Raw genomic sequence first — 20462 nt, forward strand, 5'->3', positions numbered from 1 at the left:
GACTGTTACTTGCATCCTTGGTAGTGATGAGCGAGGCAAATCCCTTCCCAATTCATCTGCCATCTCCTTTTTATCCATTTTTAATTATTCAGTCTTATTTCCAAAGGAACAACGTTCAGTTGTTAATTCTTTTCTTCTTTAATTATTTAAGAAACTCTTACTGTGTTTTCAGAGTTCTAACTAGCTCTCTCTCCTACTCTTGATTTTACTCTCTTTATTCATTTTTGTTCATTTTTTGCAGTTTTTTAAAAATTCTGTTCAATCTTCTGACCTGCCACCTGTCTTTGAACAGGTGTGTACTTTTTTTAATAAACGTCTGATGCGGTGTTTAACATTTCTCATTAACCATAGACAGTGTCTGCTTTTTGGAATTTTTCTTGCTTGCTGAAATATATCTGAAATAGATCTGTATTTTCTGAAATAACATTTTAAATGTCTGTCACTGCATTCTACACTGTCCTAAGCCTTAACATAATTTGCCAATTCATTTTAGTCAGCTCCACTTTCATGCCCTCATAATTACTGTTATTTAAGTTTTTTTTAAATCTAGACCTATTCCACTCTCCCTCAAACAGAATGTAAAATTTAATCATGTTGTGATCGCTGCTATTTACGTTGCTTTCATATGAGATCATTGATTAATCCTATCTCATTGCACAGTACTTGGTTTGCTCCCCAGTTGGATCCAGAAAGTAGCATTCTCAGACACTATCTTGAAAACATTTCGTAAACTTATCTAAGATACCTTTGCCCTTCAGACTTTTCCAATCAATAATATGCAAAATATCTCATGATTGATGCGTGATCTCTGACAAGCTCTCAATTTTCCTTCCCTTCTGCCCCACCCCATCATGTGCTTACTGATAAAGGGCTTGTACACCACTCCCACAGTGACTTCTTGTCTTTAATACTTCTCACTTCTGCCTAAACTGTTTCCACATTTTGGTGTTTTTTTTGGACTCACATCACTCCTTCCGATTGTGTAGATGCTATCATTAATTGACAAAGACACGGCAAAGTGGTTAGCACTGCTGCCTCACAGTGCCAGAGACCCGGGTTCAATTCCTGCCTCAGGCGACTGACTGTGTGGAGTTTGCACATTCTCCCCGTGTCTGCGTGGGTTTCCTCTGGGTGCTCCGTTTTCCTCCCACAGTCCAAAAACGTGCAGGTTAGGCAAATTGGCCATGCTAAATTGCCCGTAGTGTTAATTGAAGTGGGAAATGTAGGGGAATGGGTCTGGGTGTTGGTGTGGACTTGTTGGGCTGAAGGGCCTGTTTCCACACTGTAAGTAATCTAAACTCTCCACCTTTTTCTCTATGTACTTCTCCTTCCTAAATCTCGATTACCTTTCAAAAGTCAGGTCCCAATCCAAATCTTCCTATGGCAATGTCTCCATTTGACTAGTAGATTGTACTTGTTTATTTGCACTCTCAGTATTTCAAATACTTCATTTACAAGTCCCTTACCTATATCCTTTTACTATCTTTGTAAATTTTAATCTTTTCTGATGGTGAATTCTCACATTCTTACACTCTTATCTCTTCCTGTCATGTCCGTTTATCATTACCTGCATTAACATCTTTCTTTGAACCTTGATTCTACTCTTTGATTTTCCAAACCTTCCCAAATTTTATCCTTTGCCCCATGATCCCAGTGACTAGACTGACCCTGTCAAAATAAAAATCAAAGGACTGTGGATGCTGGAAATCAGAAACAGAAACAAAAACTGCTGGAGAAACTCAGCAGGTCAGGCAGCATCTATGGAAAGAGAAATAACAGTTAATGTTTTGGGTCCAGTGACCTTTCGTCAGAATTGGTTGTGGCTGGGAAAAGGTTGGTTAGTATGCTGAAGGTGGGGGGGGGGGGGGGGGGGGGGTTGCGTTGGGAGGGAGGGATGGCAGAACACACCAGAGGTCAAGGGACAATAACAGTTGGACAGACAAAGGAATGGGTAATAGCCAGCCTAACAACTGAGAATGGGTTGTTTATGGTAGCAGCCCATGTGATTACAAAACCTGGTTATGAGGGTTCGGGTAAGAACATGGGAGAAGGTGCTCAAGACCTTAAATTATTGAACACTGCAGCAAGCCTGAGATAGAGATGTTGGCCAAGGAACAGGGTGGTGTGTTGAAATGGCGGGTAACTGGAGGCTGAGGACCATTTTTGCAAATAGAACTTAGGTGATCCCCTAGTCTGCGTTACATCACCCGAATGTAGAGGAGACTGCATTATCAGCAGTGAATACAGTACACTGGATTGAGTGAAGTACAGGTATTTACGCGGATCATCTAGAAGGTTTCTCTGGGACCTTGGATGGTGTGGAGGGAGGAAGTAAAAGAGCAAATGTTACATTTTTTGAAGGTGCCGTGGGGGTATGGGGCGGTGCTGGGTGTGAAGGAAGAGTGGGCTATGGTGTCGCGGAGGAAAGGGTTCGTGACAAGGGAAGGGAGGGGAAAATGTGTCTGGTAATGGTACCCCACTGGAGCAATGGTGGCTAATGATCTTCTGGATATGGATGCTGGTGGGATGGTAGGTGAGGACAAAGGGGACCTTATCGCTATTGAAGAGGGAAGAGAGGAGGTGAGGGCAGAAGTACAGGAGATGCATCAGACAAGGCCTAAGGGACCGATCAACTACGGCGCTGGAGAATCCTCAGTTCAGAAAGAAGGTGAACGTTTCAAAGGACCCCTTGTTGAAGCTGACATCATCGGAACAGATAATATGGAGATGGAGGAACTAGAAGAATGGAGTCTCTACTTTACAGGAAGCAAGGTGTGAGGATGTAAAGTCAAGATAACTGTGGGAACCAATGGATTTGTAGAGAATATTGATGGCCAGGAATTGAAAGAGAGTTGAAAAATGTGTTGCTGGAAAAGTGCAGCAGGTCAGGCAACATCCAAGGAGCAGGAGAATTGACGTTTAGGGCATAAGCTCTTCTTCAGGAATTGAAAGAGAGTTGTCAAGGAAAGAAAGGGAGGAGTCAGGGACAGAGCAGGTGAAGGTAAGAGCAGGGTGGAAATTAGATGCAAAATTGATCCATTTTTCCAATTAGATCCTCTGAACCATACTCTCCATTGAACTCAGTGTCTAGACTGATCCTTGTATTCGATGAACATGCAAACTTCCATTAAAAAGCAACATAAAACAACAGGAGTTAAAGTTCTGAAACGTTAACTCTCTTTCTCTCTCCACAGATGCTGCCAGGTCTGCTGAGTTTCCCCAGCACTTTCTGTTTCGATCCCACTATATCCCAGTGTGAAACAAATTCCCTTTCCCTCCAGGCTTGACACATCAAGTAGAGCAAGAAGCAATGGCCTACTGGTATTATCGCTGGATTGTTGAATCAGAGAACTGAGTAATGTTCTGGGGACCAAGGTTCGAAATCCACCATGGGTGATGGTAGAATTTGAATTCAGTAAATATCTGGAATTAAGAGGCTAATGATGACCATGAATCCAAACTGTCAGGAAAAACTCAATCGATTCACTAATGTCCTTAGGGAAGGAAACTGCCATCCTTACCTCGTCTGGCTTACATGCGACTCCAGACCCACAGAAATGTGATTGACTCTGAATTATGGATGGGCAATAAGTGCTGACCCAGCCAGTGACACCCTCATCCCATGAATGGACAAGAAAAACCATATTTAGACATGCTGTATTAAATCCATCCACTTCCCCAATTCCACACGTATACACACATCATGCCCCCCTCCACCCCCAACTACACTCAATCCCCTACAACTACCAATGGATTTGCTGCTTTTTCAGGATATTGTCAGAGTATAATAAACAGAAAGTAGAGTAGTAAGCTTGTTATTCTACTTCTCAGCTACTCCTTCCCAAACCCTCAATTCCACAATAAACTAAAATTCCATTAACCTTGATTTTGAATAACTTAACGACTGGTTTAGTGAATTTCAAAGATTTGCTGCCAAAATTCTCCCCTCTATCCTAAATGGGCCTGACCCGTAATCTTGAAACTATGACCTCTAGCGCTGTACGCTGCAATAAGAGGTGGACAAACAACCTCTCAGCATCAACTCTGTTTTCAATGTTTCCAATTTCATTCTTGCAAATATTAGATATCATCAACCCAATGTCTCCTCATCCCAGTGATTACTAGAGTGAAATTATTGCACTCTCTCCGAGACAAACCTACCATTCTTTCAATGAGGATGTGGGGATAGTGGGCAAGGTGTAATGGAGGGAAAAGATAAATTGTAATCTTCAACAACTGTGGTGTTTTGGGTGGCACTGGTAGCACTGCTACCTCGCAATGCCACGGACCAGGTTCAATTCCAGCCTTGTGGGTGATTGCCTCTGTGGAGTCTGTGTGGGTTTCTCTGGGTGCTCCAGTTTCCTCCCACAGTCCAAAGATGTGCAGGTTAGGTGGATTGGCCAGGCTAAATTTCCTATACTGCCCAGGGATGTGAAAGTTAAGTGGAGGAGCCAAGGGAAATGCAGAGTTACAGGCATAGGATAGGGTGGGATACTCTTTGGAGGATCAGTGCAGACTAGATGGGCAAAATGGCCTGTTTCCAAACTGTCGGGTTCTATGGTTCTATGAAATGGGCTAGCTGGTCATGCTTCTTCTTGATACTCTCACTCAATTTCAAACTGCACACAGTACTCTAGGTGTGGTCTCACCAAAACCCTACACAACTGTAGCATGATTTCTTTATTGTTATGTTGCAATCCCGAGGCGACAGAGGTCAACATGCTACTTGTTTTCTCAAATGTTTTGTTAACTTTCTCTGACTTATGTATAAGGATAACCAAACTCCCCCAATTCTCGATAGCGCCTGGTCTTTCACCAGATCTAATGGACCCCAGGACTTAGGCTCACCTGGTTTTTTGACAGAATCTGGTTTATCCAGTTGGTGAAGGTTTTTTTCTGTACTAGCATCCGCTGCTGTTGGAGCTCCTTGATGCGGTGTTTCTCAAACTCCTCGTCCATCCTGACCTGCGGGTGGGACGGAGACAGGACACAGTGAAGGGGCAGTGACATTGCAACGATCAGCACGTCAGCACAACAGTGTGCCTGCCAGTATACAAAGCTTCAGAGCTTATTGGTCTTTGAATACACAGTGTTCATTGTGGCTCCTCTACATGGTAATTCTGGTGAGAGGAGGAGGAGGAAGAATCAGTAACAAGAAGAGTAACAGCTTTTGTTTGCATTTTATTCAAATCCCTGTTTATCTTAATGTATCAGTAATGTGCAAGAGTTCCACAAGACATAAGTACAGCTGTTAAGGGATAGGGAGGAGTTCATCTGGTGCCACTATTCTGCATGCTGTCCCTTTCACCACTACAGCTTAAGAGTTTATGCAATTAAGTGCATACAGCCCCAAAGCAAAGAAGGATGCTGTATGGCTAATGGCAGAAATGCCAGCTGTTGAAAAAGATAGCCTGTAGGTTCAGTCCGCTATTCTCCTTACCACAGCACCGCAAACGTCTCCTGTTCAAGTAATCAGCCCTCTTTGATGCTATTCAGAATATGTTTCCAACACAAAATGTGGATCATAACAACCCACTGCATTAACTGGAGTACTCCTAATGGCTTTACTTCTCCCTTCATTGCTCCATAAGTGGTACAGTAGCCAGATTGAATCCACCTTTTGGTGCTAGACTTCATGAGAGAAGACAGATAGCTGAGATTTAGCAAGTTATTGAACTAGAAGGTTAGAAAACCAGAATCTGTTCCAGTCATGACTTCTCATTGACACGAACACTTTCAATAAGGATTAGTTTGGCAGAACTCAGGGCTTAAAGCACAGAGTGATTTGTATTCTGTCTTCAAGTTAAGGAACATGCAGACTGCCTGAGCAAACAAAGCAAAAGATGAACTCAAAAGGACTGAGTGTCAACAGTGTTGTCTCAGGGTGTGAGGGTCTGTAAGAGTTAATACTGAGGAAAGCATCACCCACTATGACAATTTCACATGAACTTGTGAGCAGGACAGCTTAGCATCTCGAAAGAGTGAGAACTGCCATCTGATCATCCTCAGTTTCATATCATTGTAGCCTGTGACTAGCTACAATGTATTACTTGTTGTTAACTACAAGAGACAGCTCTAGTTAGACCATTAAGTGCTTCTGCTCTACCACACTAGATCAATTAGCATTGTCTCTCTCTCTCGCTCTCTCTCTCTATGCACTTAAAGGGAATGGTGACAGCAAATCAACTCCATCGGTGAGATGCAGACTTGGTTCACCTGCTATTTTAACAGTGATGAGCCATTTCCTTGAATCTCTGCAGTCCATGTGGTACTGGAATAACAAAAACGCCGTTAGGCAGGTAGACGTGAAGAAAGAGGGGTATCGCTTCAAGCTGAGATGATGTGTAATTTGTGGGTTGTCATCTTCTCATTAGTACAGTGTCTAGTATCCACATTTATCACTGGGGTTAACTCCAAGGCATGGAGCTAGTCTTGAGGAGGCACTGGCCTAGTGGTGTTATTGCTAGACTAATAATTCAGAGAACCAGATAATGTTCTGGGGACCTGGAATTGAATACAATTACCTCAGATGGTGAAGACTCAATTGCAAACAAAAAAAAAATCTGGAATTAAGGGTCTATAATGATGACCATGAAAACATGGCCAATTGTCAGGAAAAGCCCATCTGGTTCACTAATATCCTTTAGGGAAGGAAATTGCCATCCTTACCTGGTCCAGTGTACATGCAATGTGGTTAACTTATAAATACCCACTAGGGCATTTAGGGTTGGGCAATGAATGTTGACCAAGCCAACAATACCCACATCCCACAAATGCACATATAATTATTTGGAAAAGCACAGTTTGATTAGAGACAGTCAGCATGTCTTTGAGGGGGGCAGGTCATGCCTCACAAACCTTATTGAATTCTTGGAGGATGTGACAAAACACATTGATGAAGGTTCCCCATGGTAGGCTCATCCAGAAAGTAAGGAAGCATTGGATACAGGGAAATTTGGCTGTCTGGAATTGGCCGCCACATAGAAAACAGAGAGTGGTCGTAGATGGAAAGTATTCAGCCTGGAGCTTGGTGACCAGTGGTGTTCCGCAGGGATGTATTCTGGGACCTCTGCTCCTTGTGCTCCTTGGATAAGGAAGTGAAAGTGTGAGTTAGTAAGTTTGCCAATGACACAAAGATTGGTGGATAGTATGGAGGGCTGCTGTAGGCTGCAATGGGACATTGACAGGATGCAGAGCTGTGCTGAGAAGTGGCAGATGGAGTTCAACCTGGAAAAGTGTGAAGTGATTCATTTTGGAAGGTCAAATTTGAATACAGAATACAGGGTTAAAGGCAGGATTCTTGGTGGTGTGGAGGAAAAGAGGAGGATCTTGGGGTCCACATCCACAGATCCCTCAAAGTTGCCACCCAAGTTGTTAGGGTACTTAAGATGGCGTATGGTGTGTTGGCTTTTATCAGCAGGGTAATTGAGTTTAAGAGCCTCAAAGTTATGCTGCAGCTCTATAAAACCCTGATTAGACAACACTTGGAATATTGTATTCAGTTCTGGTCACCCCATTATGGGAAGGATGTGGAAGCTTTAGAGAGGGTGCAGAGGAGATTTACAGGATGCTGCCTGGACTTGACGGCACGTCTTGTGAAGAAAGGTTGAGGGAGTTTGGGCTTTTCTCATTGGAGCGAAGAAGGTTGAGAGGTGACTTCGTAGAGGTGTACAAGATGATGAGAGGCATGGATAGAGTGGATAGCCAGAGATTTCTTTCCAGAGTGGAAATGGATATCATGAGGGGACATAATTTTAAGGTGATTGGACGAAGGTTTAGGGAGATGTCAGAGCTAGGTTCTTTACACAAATAGTGGTGGGTGCATGAAAGGCACTGCCAGCAGTGGTAGTAGAGTCAGATACATTAGGGACATTTAAGGGACTCTTGAATAGGCACATAGATGATAGTGAAATGAAGGGTATGTAGGTTAGTTTGATCTTAGAGTAGAATAAAAGGTCGGCACAACATTGAGGGCCAAAAGGCCTGTACTGTGTGTTCTATGTTCTATGTACTGGGATCAGGAGAGAGAGTTCAGAAACACACTTTCTTTATTTCAAATATATACTTTATTCAAAATTGCATTTGTTGTCCTTCACAGTAGTAGAGGTCACAAATTTGGAAGGTGCTGTCTGAAGATCTTTGGTAAGTTTCTGCAGTACATTTTGTAGATCACACACACTTCTGTTCTGAGTGTCGGTGTTGGACGGAATAGATGCTTGTGGATGTGGTGCCTATTAAGCGAGCCGCTTTGTCCTGGACGGTGGTGAGATTCTCAAATGTTACTGAAGCTGAAACCATCCAGCCAAGTGTCGAGGATTCCGTCACTCTCCTGATTTGTGCCTCTGGGAAGTCAGCGGATGAGCTATTGACCACTAAAATTCCCAGTCTCTCATCTTCTCTTGTAGCCACAGTATTTATATGGCTAGTTTCTGTCAGCTCTTGAGACATTTCAGTATCTGAGGAGTTACAAATGGTGCTGAACATTGTTCAGTCATCAGCAAACATTCTCACTTCTAACCTTATGATGGAGGGAAGATCATTGATGAAGCAGCTGAAGATGGTTATGCCTAGGACACTACCCTGAGGAACTCCTGCAGAGATGTCCTGGAGCTGAGATGACTGACGTTGAACAACTATAACCATGTTTCCACATACCAGGTATGATTCCAACCAACAGAGAGTTTGCCCCTGATTCCCACTGATTCCAGTTTTACTTGGGCTCCTTGAGGCCACACTCGGTCAAATGCAGCCTTTATGTCAAGGGCAGTCACTCTCACCTCACCTCTGGAATTCAGCTCTTTTGTCCATGTTGAACTAAGGCTGTAGCAAGGTCAGGAGCTGAGTGGTCCTGGTGGAACCCAAACTGGGCATCACAGAGTAGATTATTGCTTTATTAGCTTTTTGAGACACTCAATCACTTTGTTGACTATTGAGAGTGGCCTGAAGGGACAGTAACTGTACAGACTGGAATTGTCTAGCTCCTTCATAAACAGAACATTTTAGCAATTTTCCACACTGCCGTTAGATGACAGCATCTAGACGTCATGATACAGCTTGGATCACAAGTCTTCAGTCCCACCTCTGCGATAATGGCAATCTTTAAAAATGGTGAGTGGGACCTAGACCTAGAGATTCTGTCCTTATTTCAAGCAGATCCCATTGTTGCCAGTAGGGCAAAGGAGACAAAGCACTGCAGACATGAGGGAAACCCAAACTCAATAAGGCCATTTGAACTGAGTGCTAATTCCAGTTTCACTGGAGCAAGGGCTTTTATCTTGCCAGTGGCTAGTCTTTTTTAAAGTAGACCTACAATGATTGAAAAAGGCAGATATAGTCTAGGGAACTGTCAAGCTGTCAAGTTATTTTAAGTAGATAAAAATCTAAAAATTGGAAAGAAAACAATTGCTGCCTGCAATTTAAAATAAATTTCAACAGCCGTTTATTTGCATAACCATAAATGCTATCCATATAGCATTCGTAATGCTTGACTACTTTCCCCAAACTATTACTATTGTTGTGGGTGTCTGTAATGTCACAGCTTTAATGATATTTCATGAAAATTATTAAAGGATTTGATGTCTTTGACGTGGACTTATGAATAGGAGTCTTTTTGAGGGATGAATTACTTGAAGAGACTTTAATGTATTGAAGAGGTTTTCATTAATACGTTTTTTTAAAAATACAGTGAAGCCTATAATAAGCATTTAGATCTTTATTTTATTCATCCAAGTCATGCCTCCTGGGGTCTATCCAAGAGGGATACTGAGTGTTCTTTCATGGGAGGTTTAGGGCAATGAGTGGCGGGTGGGAGGTGGATGTGGGAGGTGGGCTTAGATTGGCATGAGTTGGAACTTGTTCAGCAGAGGGGACAAAAGCTGTGGCTATGGGTGTGGGCTGAGAGCATGGGTTAGCAAGAGTCGGTCCTTACAGGCATGGGGAATACGACCCAATGTGCCCAGAGCAACTAAAGTCAGTCTCACAGAAAAGAGGGGGAGCATTTTAAACAGCCACCTCTGCAGTTGGCAGTGTGGTCACTCCAATCTGTGCCCCACTCAGAAGGCCAAGCTTTATTCCAAACCTCAAGAATAGAGATCCTACCATATGGAGCAACTAGGAGCTCTGTGCCAGGCCACAGTCTCAGAGTATTCAGCACCACATCCCCATCAGACTGTGCCAAATCCTCATACAAAGGATGCAAATGCTCGCCTCTCATTTGAGGAACTAAACAGTCCAATTTCTACTGCAGATGTAAATGCTGAATCCTCACATTTTACAGCATGGCAGTCTGCAATGTCTCTGAAAATCTCTCCCCTCAGTCCTGATCTGCTACTGTTTCTCGATTCATCTAGCATCCAGTGCCATCTCTGAAAGAGATGTCATTTTTAACTAACTCTCCTGTCCTTTCCCCAACATACTTCAATTTAAATGCAGAGGTGGATGAGCCATCAGTGATTTAAGCTGGCAATTTCCTTAGATTGGCCATAGGTTAGTGTTAAGAATACCATACGTATTGTTGAAATGTCACTATATGTGCATTTAATGTTTGAGGCAGCATGCTGATTGGATATGGATAAAACTGAACTGGATAATCTGTAGTCAGCTTGTCCTTCAGATTGTGATAAGAGTTTAAGAGAGATGTTCAAATGTTAGGTCAAAGTGATAAATTAGAAAGGGGTGGGAGAAGGGAGATGAAGGACTATAGAGAACACCCCAATGTTACAACATTTCTATAGAAAATTACAACTCTATGCAAAAGTAGAATTTGTCAGTAACACAGCATTGGCCTATTAAGTATGTGTCAGTGAAACGGTCCCCTGACCTAATGAATGAACTACCTCTAACCTTGCCAAGAACCTGCTTTTTAAACTGGTCATTTTTGAAGCTAGTAAATAAAATGGCCCGAAATCTACTCAAATCTACTCACAAAGTTGATCAGGACTGGGCCTCATAATAACCCCAGTTCCTGAAAAGATTTAACTTCTGTTTTACAGTAAGTCATAAAAGGGAGTGCTAGCCAGAGCTGTTTGGCAGATTAGTGCATCCCAATTTCTACAACAGATACTGAATAAACAAATCAGTCTATCAATTTCTAAAAGAAAACTTATTTCTCTTAAATCTCTGAACTATATTCCCTTTTTTTCTGTTCCCTCACCTTAAAAGGACTAATAATTGACGAACAAGTAAAAACACTTGTCCTTGGCTGCCTTCACCTGTGTGTATTGTGTGAGTGCAAGAGGTGCTGGAGCACGTTATTGGTATTTTGGGTTTTTCCAAGATATCTTGGAGACTGTACAGCTCCCAGAGGTGGCCAAGGTGAGGTAGGTCTTGAGCTGAGAGGCATTTTTTTTTAGATTCAGTCAAAAGTTGCGCATATTGTTGACAAGACTAGCATTTACTGTTAATCCCTAATTAGACACATTATCGGGGTCACCAGGAGGTCACCTTTGGGAGGACAGACAGAGCAGCACCAACATAAAAGGACAGGAAGAATAGGAGGCAGATGGGTCCAGGACATTCCTCATACTCAACTTTCTTCACCTGGATCTGGAGACCTCTCTACTGGATGCCCTCTCTCTTTGCCTCTGGGTGATCTTGAATTCTATCACTGTGCATCAGTCAGCACACTTTTCACCTTCCACGGAAGTGCGAGTATGGTGATTATAGACCATCCCATGAATATTGCTTGGAATCAGAGCTTGATTTTCTTTTCATTCATTCGGGATAAATGGGCATCACTTTGGGCCAGTATTTATTGTCCATCACTAATTGCCCTGGAGAAGCCTTCTTGAACCACTGCAGTCCTTGGGATGAGGAACACCCACAGTGCTATTAAGGAGGGAATTCCAGGATGTGGAACCAGTCTCACCTGAAGAGACATTTTCCAAGTCAGGACGGTAAGTGATTCAGAGGGAAATTTGCATGTGATTGCGTTCCCATGTATCTGCTGCCCTTATTCTTCTAGATGGAAGTGGTTGTGGGTTTGAAAGATGCATCTTATAGGTATTACTCTGCTGCAACTGAGTATTGGTGGTAAAGGGATTGGGTGTTTGTGGATGTGGTGCTAATTCAGCAGGCTGCTTTGTCTCAGATGGTGCCTAGCTACTGAAGTGTTGTTAGAGCTGTACTCATCCAGGCAAGGTCAAATTATCCATGATCAGCAATTAGGAACAGGATTTCATGCTAAAATCAGCCCTTCAAATAGATTTGTGGGTGGCCCGGTGGCACAATGGTGAGCACTGCTGCCTCACAGCGCCAGAGACCCGGGTTCAATTCCCGCCTCAGGCGACTGACTGTGTGAAGTTTGCACGTTCTCCCAGTGTCTGCGTGGGTTTCCTCCGGGTACTCCGGTTTCCTCCCGCGGTCCAAAGATGTACAGGTCAGGTGAATTGGCCATGCTAAATTGCCTGTAATGTTAGGTAAGGGGTAAATGTAGGGGTACGGGTGGGTTGCGCTTCGGCGGGGCAGTGTGGACTTGTTGGGCCGAAGGGCCTGTTTCCACACTGTAAGTAATCTAATCTAATCTGTCATACTAACACAGCACCCACCCATTACATTTTCTCCCCTTTCACCAAACTAACCCCCTGTAAACCTGTGTAAGTGTGATACTTTTCAACACGGATGACTTATGTGCTGTATCTGTAGCAGTGAGCTTGAAAACATGCTAAAGGAAAGAACTGACTTTGATATAGAGCACTGCTCATGACCTCAGAATATCTACAAGTACACTGCAGTGCATAAAGAACCTTTAACATTACAAGGCATTTCACCCTTCAATTTCATTCTAAGCCATCCCAGTGGGTCCATTCTTGGTTTGGAATATGATGGACTGGCCTGCTTTAGGCATTAACTTTCTGGATAGTCAGAGAGTTGACTGGTTCTGATTTATTATCACCAGTTGATCATCGACCATTGGTAGAATATTATTAAGCTAGATAGGGTTCAGAAAAGATTTACCAGGATGTTGCCGGAATAGACGGTTTGAGTTAGAAGGACAGACTGGTTAGGCTGGGACTTTTCCCACTGGAACGTAGGAGGTTGAGGGGTGACCTTATAAAGGTTTATAAAATCATGAGGGGCATAGATAAGGTGAACTGCAGGTGTCTTTTCCCTAGGGTGAGGGATTTCAAGACTAGGGGGCATATTTTTAAGGGGATGGGAGAAAGATTTTTTAAAAAGTTGTCCCTCGTATTTTTTTTTAAAAAACAGAGTGGCTTGTAAGAACTTCCAGAGGAAGTGGTAGATGTAGGTACAGTTACATCTAAAAGACATTTGGATAAGTACATGAATGAGAAATGTTCGGAGGGATATGGGCCAAGTACAGGAAGGTGGGGCTAGATTAGTTTGGGGTTATGATCAGCATGAACTGGTTGGTCTGTAAAGTCTGTTTCCAGGCTGTATGTCTCTATGACAAGCCACTCACCTCCTATCCAACATGAGCATGGTCACTAGCTGGTAAATATACATTCAACAAAAGTCAGTTTGACACCTTGCTGGTCAGACAGCACAGACAGCAAGAAACACAGTGTCATATAACATGACCATATACTTCCATCACCAATGTACAAGAGTGACAAGGGAAAATAATGGTGACAATTAGGGGGAAGACTAACATCTTCTAAGATATGATATATTTTAGCTTTAGGTATTTTGATTTAAAGGTTTTTTTTTCTCGTCAGATAATGAATTCATTCATTTGTGTGTGTTCTTTTCTGTCAAATACATACTGTGTCTTGGTAGCCTTGCGTTACTGTTTTGGATGAATTACTGATTCCCAACGTGAGATAATGGTGATATAATTATTAACTCAGAAAGCTTCAGTTCTGTGTTAATTTAGTTATTTGCTTCATAGTCTATGTATCACTTATGTTTCTAACCAATCTTTTGCAGATTTAAATGACAAAGATTGTAAAAGGTTGAAAGATGGCAAAATCATTAATTTCTTGCTGTCATACAGGTGTCTTTCACAATCCCAGGGCACCCCAAAGTACTTTACAGTCAATGAAGTATGGAGATTTGTCAATATTGTAATATAGGATCTGCAGCTCCAACTGCATTTCAAACTACAACAATCAGAAAGGCTGTTTTAATGATATTACTTTAAGATCAATATTATTCAGGTCAGAGGGGATCATTTCATTGCTCTTCCTCAAAGAGCACCATTTTATGTTTGACTGATAGCACCAACAGGACCTCAATCTAACATTTGATCCAAAAGAAAATGCAGCATTCCATCAGTATTCCAATCAACATAGACTTTGCTTTATAGGTGTTTCAGAAGTGAGACCTGACCATACAACCTTCCAACTAGGGGCAAGAGAGAGACTGCTATCCATTGAGCCAATAAATCAAGCCAAGATGATCAGAGGATTAGACAGAGTAGACATTGAAAGTCTTTTTCCTAGGATGATGACGTCAGCTTGTACGAGGGGGCAACATTGAGGGCCGAAGGGCCAGTTCTGCACTGTATTGTTCTATGTTCTAAGTTGCCGTAGTCTTACCAGACCAGAAGGCTGCTCTCTTATTAGAGAGCCATGACTGGTGGCGATTTATACTGAGGGTCACCACACCTCAGGCAAGCAGAAAAGTTGTGAAAGAGTCCTTTATGGTATCCTCAGCTGATGCCGGGATTGAGTCCACAATGTTGGCTTCACATTGCTTCACAAAACCAACCATCCAGCCAACTGAGCTAAACTGACCCCCACTGAGCTGATAAATATAGGGGATGACAGAGGTACAAATCAATGTTGGGCCAACGTTGATGGATTCACTCTAATTGTCAGTCATGGTGAAAGCTTTCCTACCATACAGCATATGAAGGTTGCTTAAAATTCAAAAAGATTCTGGGTCAGGTCAATCACAGCTTGGGATCCAAGGTTTCTTCTTACTTTCAGAAAGTAGAAACCGCCTCCGTTCAAAGTTTACGAAATGGAACACAATCTTTATGCTCCGAATTAAAATTTGATTTATCTCAGTTTATTTAGGCATATGTATTTTCTTTTTAAAACTGCAAAAATTGACCGATAACAATTTCAAATTACCTGAAGCAAATGCAAAAGTTTCAGAGGTACACATTCCGATGACTCCTTACCTGTTCTTGTTGAATCTTCCAACAGTAATGATCGGTGTTGCCAAATCTCTGAGTGTATAAGAATGAGCTGCACCAGCTCTCCCTCACGCACAAAGATTTAGGTCAAGCTCCTTTCTTAATCTACTCCAGTCCCTGAGATGACTTTCATTTTCTTCCTGTGACCTCTGATAATAACTCAAAGGTATTTACAGTCCTCCTTGCCAGACACCTGACCCACAGCACTGTTAGAAGCCACAAATCAGATCTGAAATGGCAGAGAAATGAATGTACTGAGACAGGGGGTGGGAGGGAGGAAGCGACACTCCCTAAACAAGAGGGCAAAGACTAAGGCTCAGAAATTACTCAAATAATTAACCTTAATTTCATCTCTCAACCTGATAATATCTCCGTTCAGCTGCATGCAGTAGTTTTTCAGCCCGGGTTTACCACTTAACTCCCAGTAATGCATTATTTCTACTCTCCAAACTCAGAAGTGGAGACAGGAAAGTCAATTTGGGCTAGGGGAATTGTGAGCAATGGGTGAGAGATTCAAATAACCTTTAACGATATTGAAATATCCCATAGCACTTCAAAGGTTTGTTGTTATTAAAGAAAAAAAATATCTAACCAATGTAAGGCTTAGGAAAAGTGACCAAAAGTTTAGTCAAAGAGATAGGATGTAAGCAGTGCATTAAATCTATCAGTCACTCATCTTTTAGGAAATTAATTCTAGACAGTTAAAGAAAGTGTTGAGAATGAGGCGATGAAGGAAGTTAGGGGACGATCAAGAAGGTAGAGTTATAGGAGGAGAGAGATCATTGTATTGGATTAAAATGTAACACTGAATCCATGTGCCTCCTGACTTGCTGTATTCAGTGACCTCTACCATGAAGCACCGATGGCCATGTCTACCTTGCAGCCGGTTTTAATAAGTCACAGTGCAGGCTTGAATGTTATCTTGAGAGCTCCTAACATGGTCAGAAATGGAGTAGAGTTGAATTGTTGAAGAGCTGAGGCACGTAGCTCCAGAAAGAGACACACGTGTAGAGCTGTGAAAGTCCCTACACAACTGAAAGAAAAATACTGGAAAAGAACAAAGAGGCAGCTGAAATAAATTAGCTGCTTCCCAACTTCAGTCAAAATGAAAAGGTGATATGAAGCAGAACTGGCAGTTTTTCAGCTAAAGCTTCTGACAAATCTACTCTCCATTGGCTCAGTCAAGTTGATGGGTGATGAGTAGTTTGTGACTGTTAGAATGATAACAATGGATGGAGAACATCAAGTCAATATAAAGTGTCAGACATGCATCAGTGTATCATACAATGATCTTCACAAACTTATGCAAAGTGGCTCAACATGGAGATCTGAAATCAAGTCCTCAAAAATAAGTTTGAGGCGATATGATGCCACCATAATCATGCAAAGAGGACAGGTTACTCGGAGACCAAAATGCATCCACACAAGTCACTCAGAAATTGAATCTATTCTGAGGAAGGTAAGAGATGTGTCAAACATAAGCACTAAAATCAACGAGCACATCAGCCTGTGCAATACTGGTTAGGAGTATTGTTGTGGATAAAGCGTCACAAGCCACCTTTAATTTAGCTACTTATTAAGAAATCTCATAGACAATCAAATACTGAAACAATGATTGAAACTTTAATGCAGGTAGCAACAAAAATAAGACCCTTCAAAGTAAGCAAGCTAAGCCTCCCAACTCAACTTGACTATTACCTAATTAATGGTGGAATTTAGCTATGATTCCAACCAACAATGTCTGTCCCCTGAAGTGTCCAGGGTTCAGACCTTGTGCTTTGAAGTTCTGCTGCTGAATTATTCGTATGTTGGATTCTTAGACAACTTTCTCTCTTTCAAGTTTGTGTTATGACATAATAATGAGCCTTTTGATTCTTTCATCCCCAAAAATGATTACACTTCTGGGGACATCAAGTCTGCAGCTCGTCTTCTTATCAGAAGTAGCTCCCTGTTCAGTGTGAGCTCTTGGTTTAAGTAGCATGGCCTGCAATTAACCAGTTTGTTTCAGGACATTCTTTCTGGAAGCAGTTTAATTGCCCATTTGTCACAAGGCAGCAGGTTATCACTTGTGCCTCCCCAGCCAAGCTGTTCCAATACCATTAGACCATTGGCATTTACCTGACAATGTGGAAAACTACAAAACAAATCCAACACAGTCATTTGCTGCCCCATTAGTCTACTCTCAATTATTAGTAAAATGGGAGGTGTTATCAACAGTGCTATCAAGCAGCACCTACTCAGCAATAACCTGGTCACTGACATCCAATATGGGTTCCATCAGGGCCACTCAGCTCCTGACCTCATTGCTGCCTTGGTTCCAGAGGTGGACAAAAGAGATGAATTCCAGAGGTGAGGTGAGAGTGTCTGCCTTTTATATCAAGACTGCATTTAACCAAATGTGGCATCAAGGAGCCCCAGCAAAACTAGTTGGAGTCGTACCAGGCACACAGGAAGATGGTTGTGCTTGTTGGAAGTCAGTCATCTCAGCTTCAGAACATGACTGCAGGTGTTCCTCAGGATAGTGTCGTCGGCCCAACCACCTTCAGCTGCTTCAGCAATGACTTTCCCTCCATCGTAATGTCAGAGGTGGAGATGTTCACCGATGACTGCATAATGTTCAGCACCATTCATAAATCCTCAGATACTGAAGCAGTCCATGTCCAAAGCAACAAAATCCAGGTTTTGGGTGACAAATGGCAAATAACATTCATGCCACACAACAACAGACAATGTAATCACCACCCCTTGACATTCAATGGTGTGACCATTTCTGAATTTCCCACGATCAACAGCCTGGGGGTTACTGTCAACCAGAAATTCAACTGGACTCACCACATGAACACAGTGGCTACAAGAGGAGGTCACAGGCTAGGAATATTGCAGCAAGTAACTCACCTCCCGACTCCCCAAGTCTGTCCATCATCTACAAGTCACAAGTCAGGAGTGTGATGGAATACTCCTCACGTCCCTGGATGAGTGCAGCTCTAACAACACAAGAAGCTTGACATCATGCAGGACAAAGTAGTCCACTTGATTGACACCGCATCCACAAACATCCACTCCCTCCACCACCGACACCCAGTAGTAGGAGTGTGTACTCTCTACAAGATGCACTGCAGAAATTCACCAAAGATCCTTTGACAGCACCTTCCAAACTGACAATTACTTCCATCTAGAAGAATTAGGGCTGCAGATACATGGAAACACATCACCTGCAAGTTGCCTTCCAAGCCACTCACCAACCTTACTTAAAAATATATTACCATTCCTTCACTATCGCATGGTCAAATCTTGGAATGACCTCCTAAGTCTATCTACAGCATATAGGAGAAAGTGAGGACTGCAGATGCTGGAGATCAGAGCTGAAAATGTGTTGCTGGAAAAGCGCAGCAGGTCAGGCAGCATCCAAGGAACAGGAGAATCGACGTTCCTTCAGCCCTTCTTCAGGAATGAGGAAAGTGTGTCCAGCAGGCTAAGATAAAAGGTAGGGAGGAGGGACTTGGGGGAGGGGCTTTGGGAATGCGATAGGTGGAGGGAGGTCAGGGCGGAGAGGTCAGGAAGAAGATTACAGGTTAGGAAGGCAGTGCTGAGTTCGAGGGATTTGACTGAGACAAGGTGGGGGGAGGGGAAAATGAGGAAACTGGAGAAATCTGAGTTCATCCCTTGTGGTTGGAGGGTTCCCAGGCGGAAGATGAGGCGCTCTTCCTCCAACCGTCGTGTTGCCATGGTCTGGCAATGGAGGAGTCCAAGGACCTGCATGTCCTTGGTGGAGTGGGAGGGGGAGTTGAAGTGTTGGGCTACGGGGTGGTTGGGTTGGTTGGTCCGGGTGTCCCAGAGGTGTTCTCTGAAACGTTCCGCAAGTAGGCGGCCTGTCTCCCCAATATAGAGGAGGCCACAGGTCTTTCCGAAAAGACCACTCCCTCCGTGACTCCCTCGTCAGGTCCACACCCCCCACCAACCCAACCTCCACTCCCAGCACCTTCCCCTGCAACCGCAAGAAATGCAAAACTTGCGCCCACACCTCCCCCCTTACTTCCCTCCAAGGCCCCAAGGGACACTTCCATATCCGCCACAAATTCACCTGCACCTCCATACACATCATCTATTGCATCCGCTGCACCCGATGTGGCCTCCTCTATATTGGGGAGACAGGCCGCCTACTTGCGGAACGTTTCAGAGAACACCTCTGGGACACCCGGACCAACCAACCCAACCACCCCTTAGCCCAACACTTCAACTCCCCCTCCCACTCCACCAAGGACATGCAGGTCCTTGGACTCCTCCATCGCCAGACCATAACAACACGACGGTTGGAGGAAGAGCGCCTCATCTTCTGCCTGGGAACTCTCCAATCACAAGGGATGAACTCAGATTTCTCCAGTTTCCTCATTTCTCCTCCCCCCACCTTGTCTCAGTCAAATCCCTCGAACTCAGCACCGCCTTCCTAACCTGCAATCTTCTTCCTGACCTCTCCACCCCCACCCCACTCCGGCCTATCACCCTCACCTTGACCTCCCTCCACCTATCGCATTCCCAAAGCCCCTCCCCCAAGTCCCTCCTCCCTACCTTTTATCTTAGCCTGCTGGACACACTTTCCTAATTCCTGAAGGAGGGCTGAAGGAATGTCGATTCTCCTGCTCCTTGGATGCTGCCTGACCTGCTGCGCTTTTCCAGCAACACATTTTCAGCTACCTACAGCATATACACTGCAATGGCTAAAGAAGGCAGCTCACCATCATTTCCTCAAGTGCAACTGGAGACTGGCAATAAATGTTGGCCAGCCAACCACACCCACGTCCCGTGAGTTAACAAAAAGGAAAACCTTCTTATAGTGTATAGTTTATCTATCAACGGCCTCCTGAAATACCCAGTAGAAAACAAGGTGCCTTCTCCTAATAGATCTTAATGGACAGATTGGTGCACTGCATTCCACGGTCTGGGACTCTCAGCCACAATGGCATTTCAGATGGCCCCTCATCTTTCACCTACACAGCAAGCAGCAGCATTGCCTATGCTTTGCATACATTCACTTAAGTGCTGTCCACTGTCTTGAGGGAAAAACAAAAACTGGGGCCTCCATTACTGGATTTGTGATGGGGGTGTTGAGTTTTTATGTACATGTGCCCCACAATTCAAATCGGATTGATAGCAGTTCGGTGATTATTAGCTGCTGTTTCTCAGAATAGGCACGGTCTCAAATGCACTGCTTGAAAGTGTAGTGGAGACAGCTATTTGGCCATTCTAACCTGCTCTGCTATTCAAAATAATAACAGCTTATTTGATTGCAATCTCAGCTCATTTCCACCTGCCCCAATAAATTCTGACCAATAGGACCCAAAGGTTAACTATAACTTGTTAA

At 43.4% G+C, this 20462-nt stretch overlaps 1 protein-coding gene across 1 annotated transcript in view; it reads right to left on the minus strand.

Annotated features, from left to right (window-relative positions):
• sptbn5 (spectrin, beta, non-erythrocytic 5) overlaps positions 1-15242 on the minus strand; it is a 275567-nt gene extending 260325 nt beyond the window's left edge. The window contains exons 1-2 of the mRNA XM_072569378.1: positions 15089-15242; positions 4849-4965 (exon numbers count right to left, since the gene is read on the minus strand). Of these exons, the coding sequence (XP_072425479.1) occupies positions 4849-4959 (111 nt within the window). The 5' untranslated portion in view covers positions 4960-4965; positions 15089-15242. The remainder of the gene's footprint in view (positions 1-4848; positions 4966-15088) is intronic.
• Positions 15243-20462: the final 5220 nt, after the last annotated feature.

The sequence above is a fragment of the Chiloscyllium punctatum genome, chromosome 4 (genome assembly GCF_047496795.1).
Source record: "Chiloscyllium punctatum isolate Juve2018m chromosome 4, sChiPun1.3, whole genome shotgun sequence".
NCBI classification, from domain to species: Eukaryota; Metazoa; Chordata; class Chondrichthyes; order Orectolobiformes; family Hemiscylliidae; genus Chiloscyllium; species Chiloscyllium punctatum.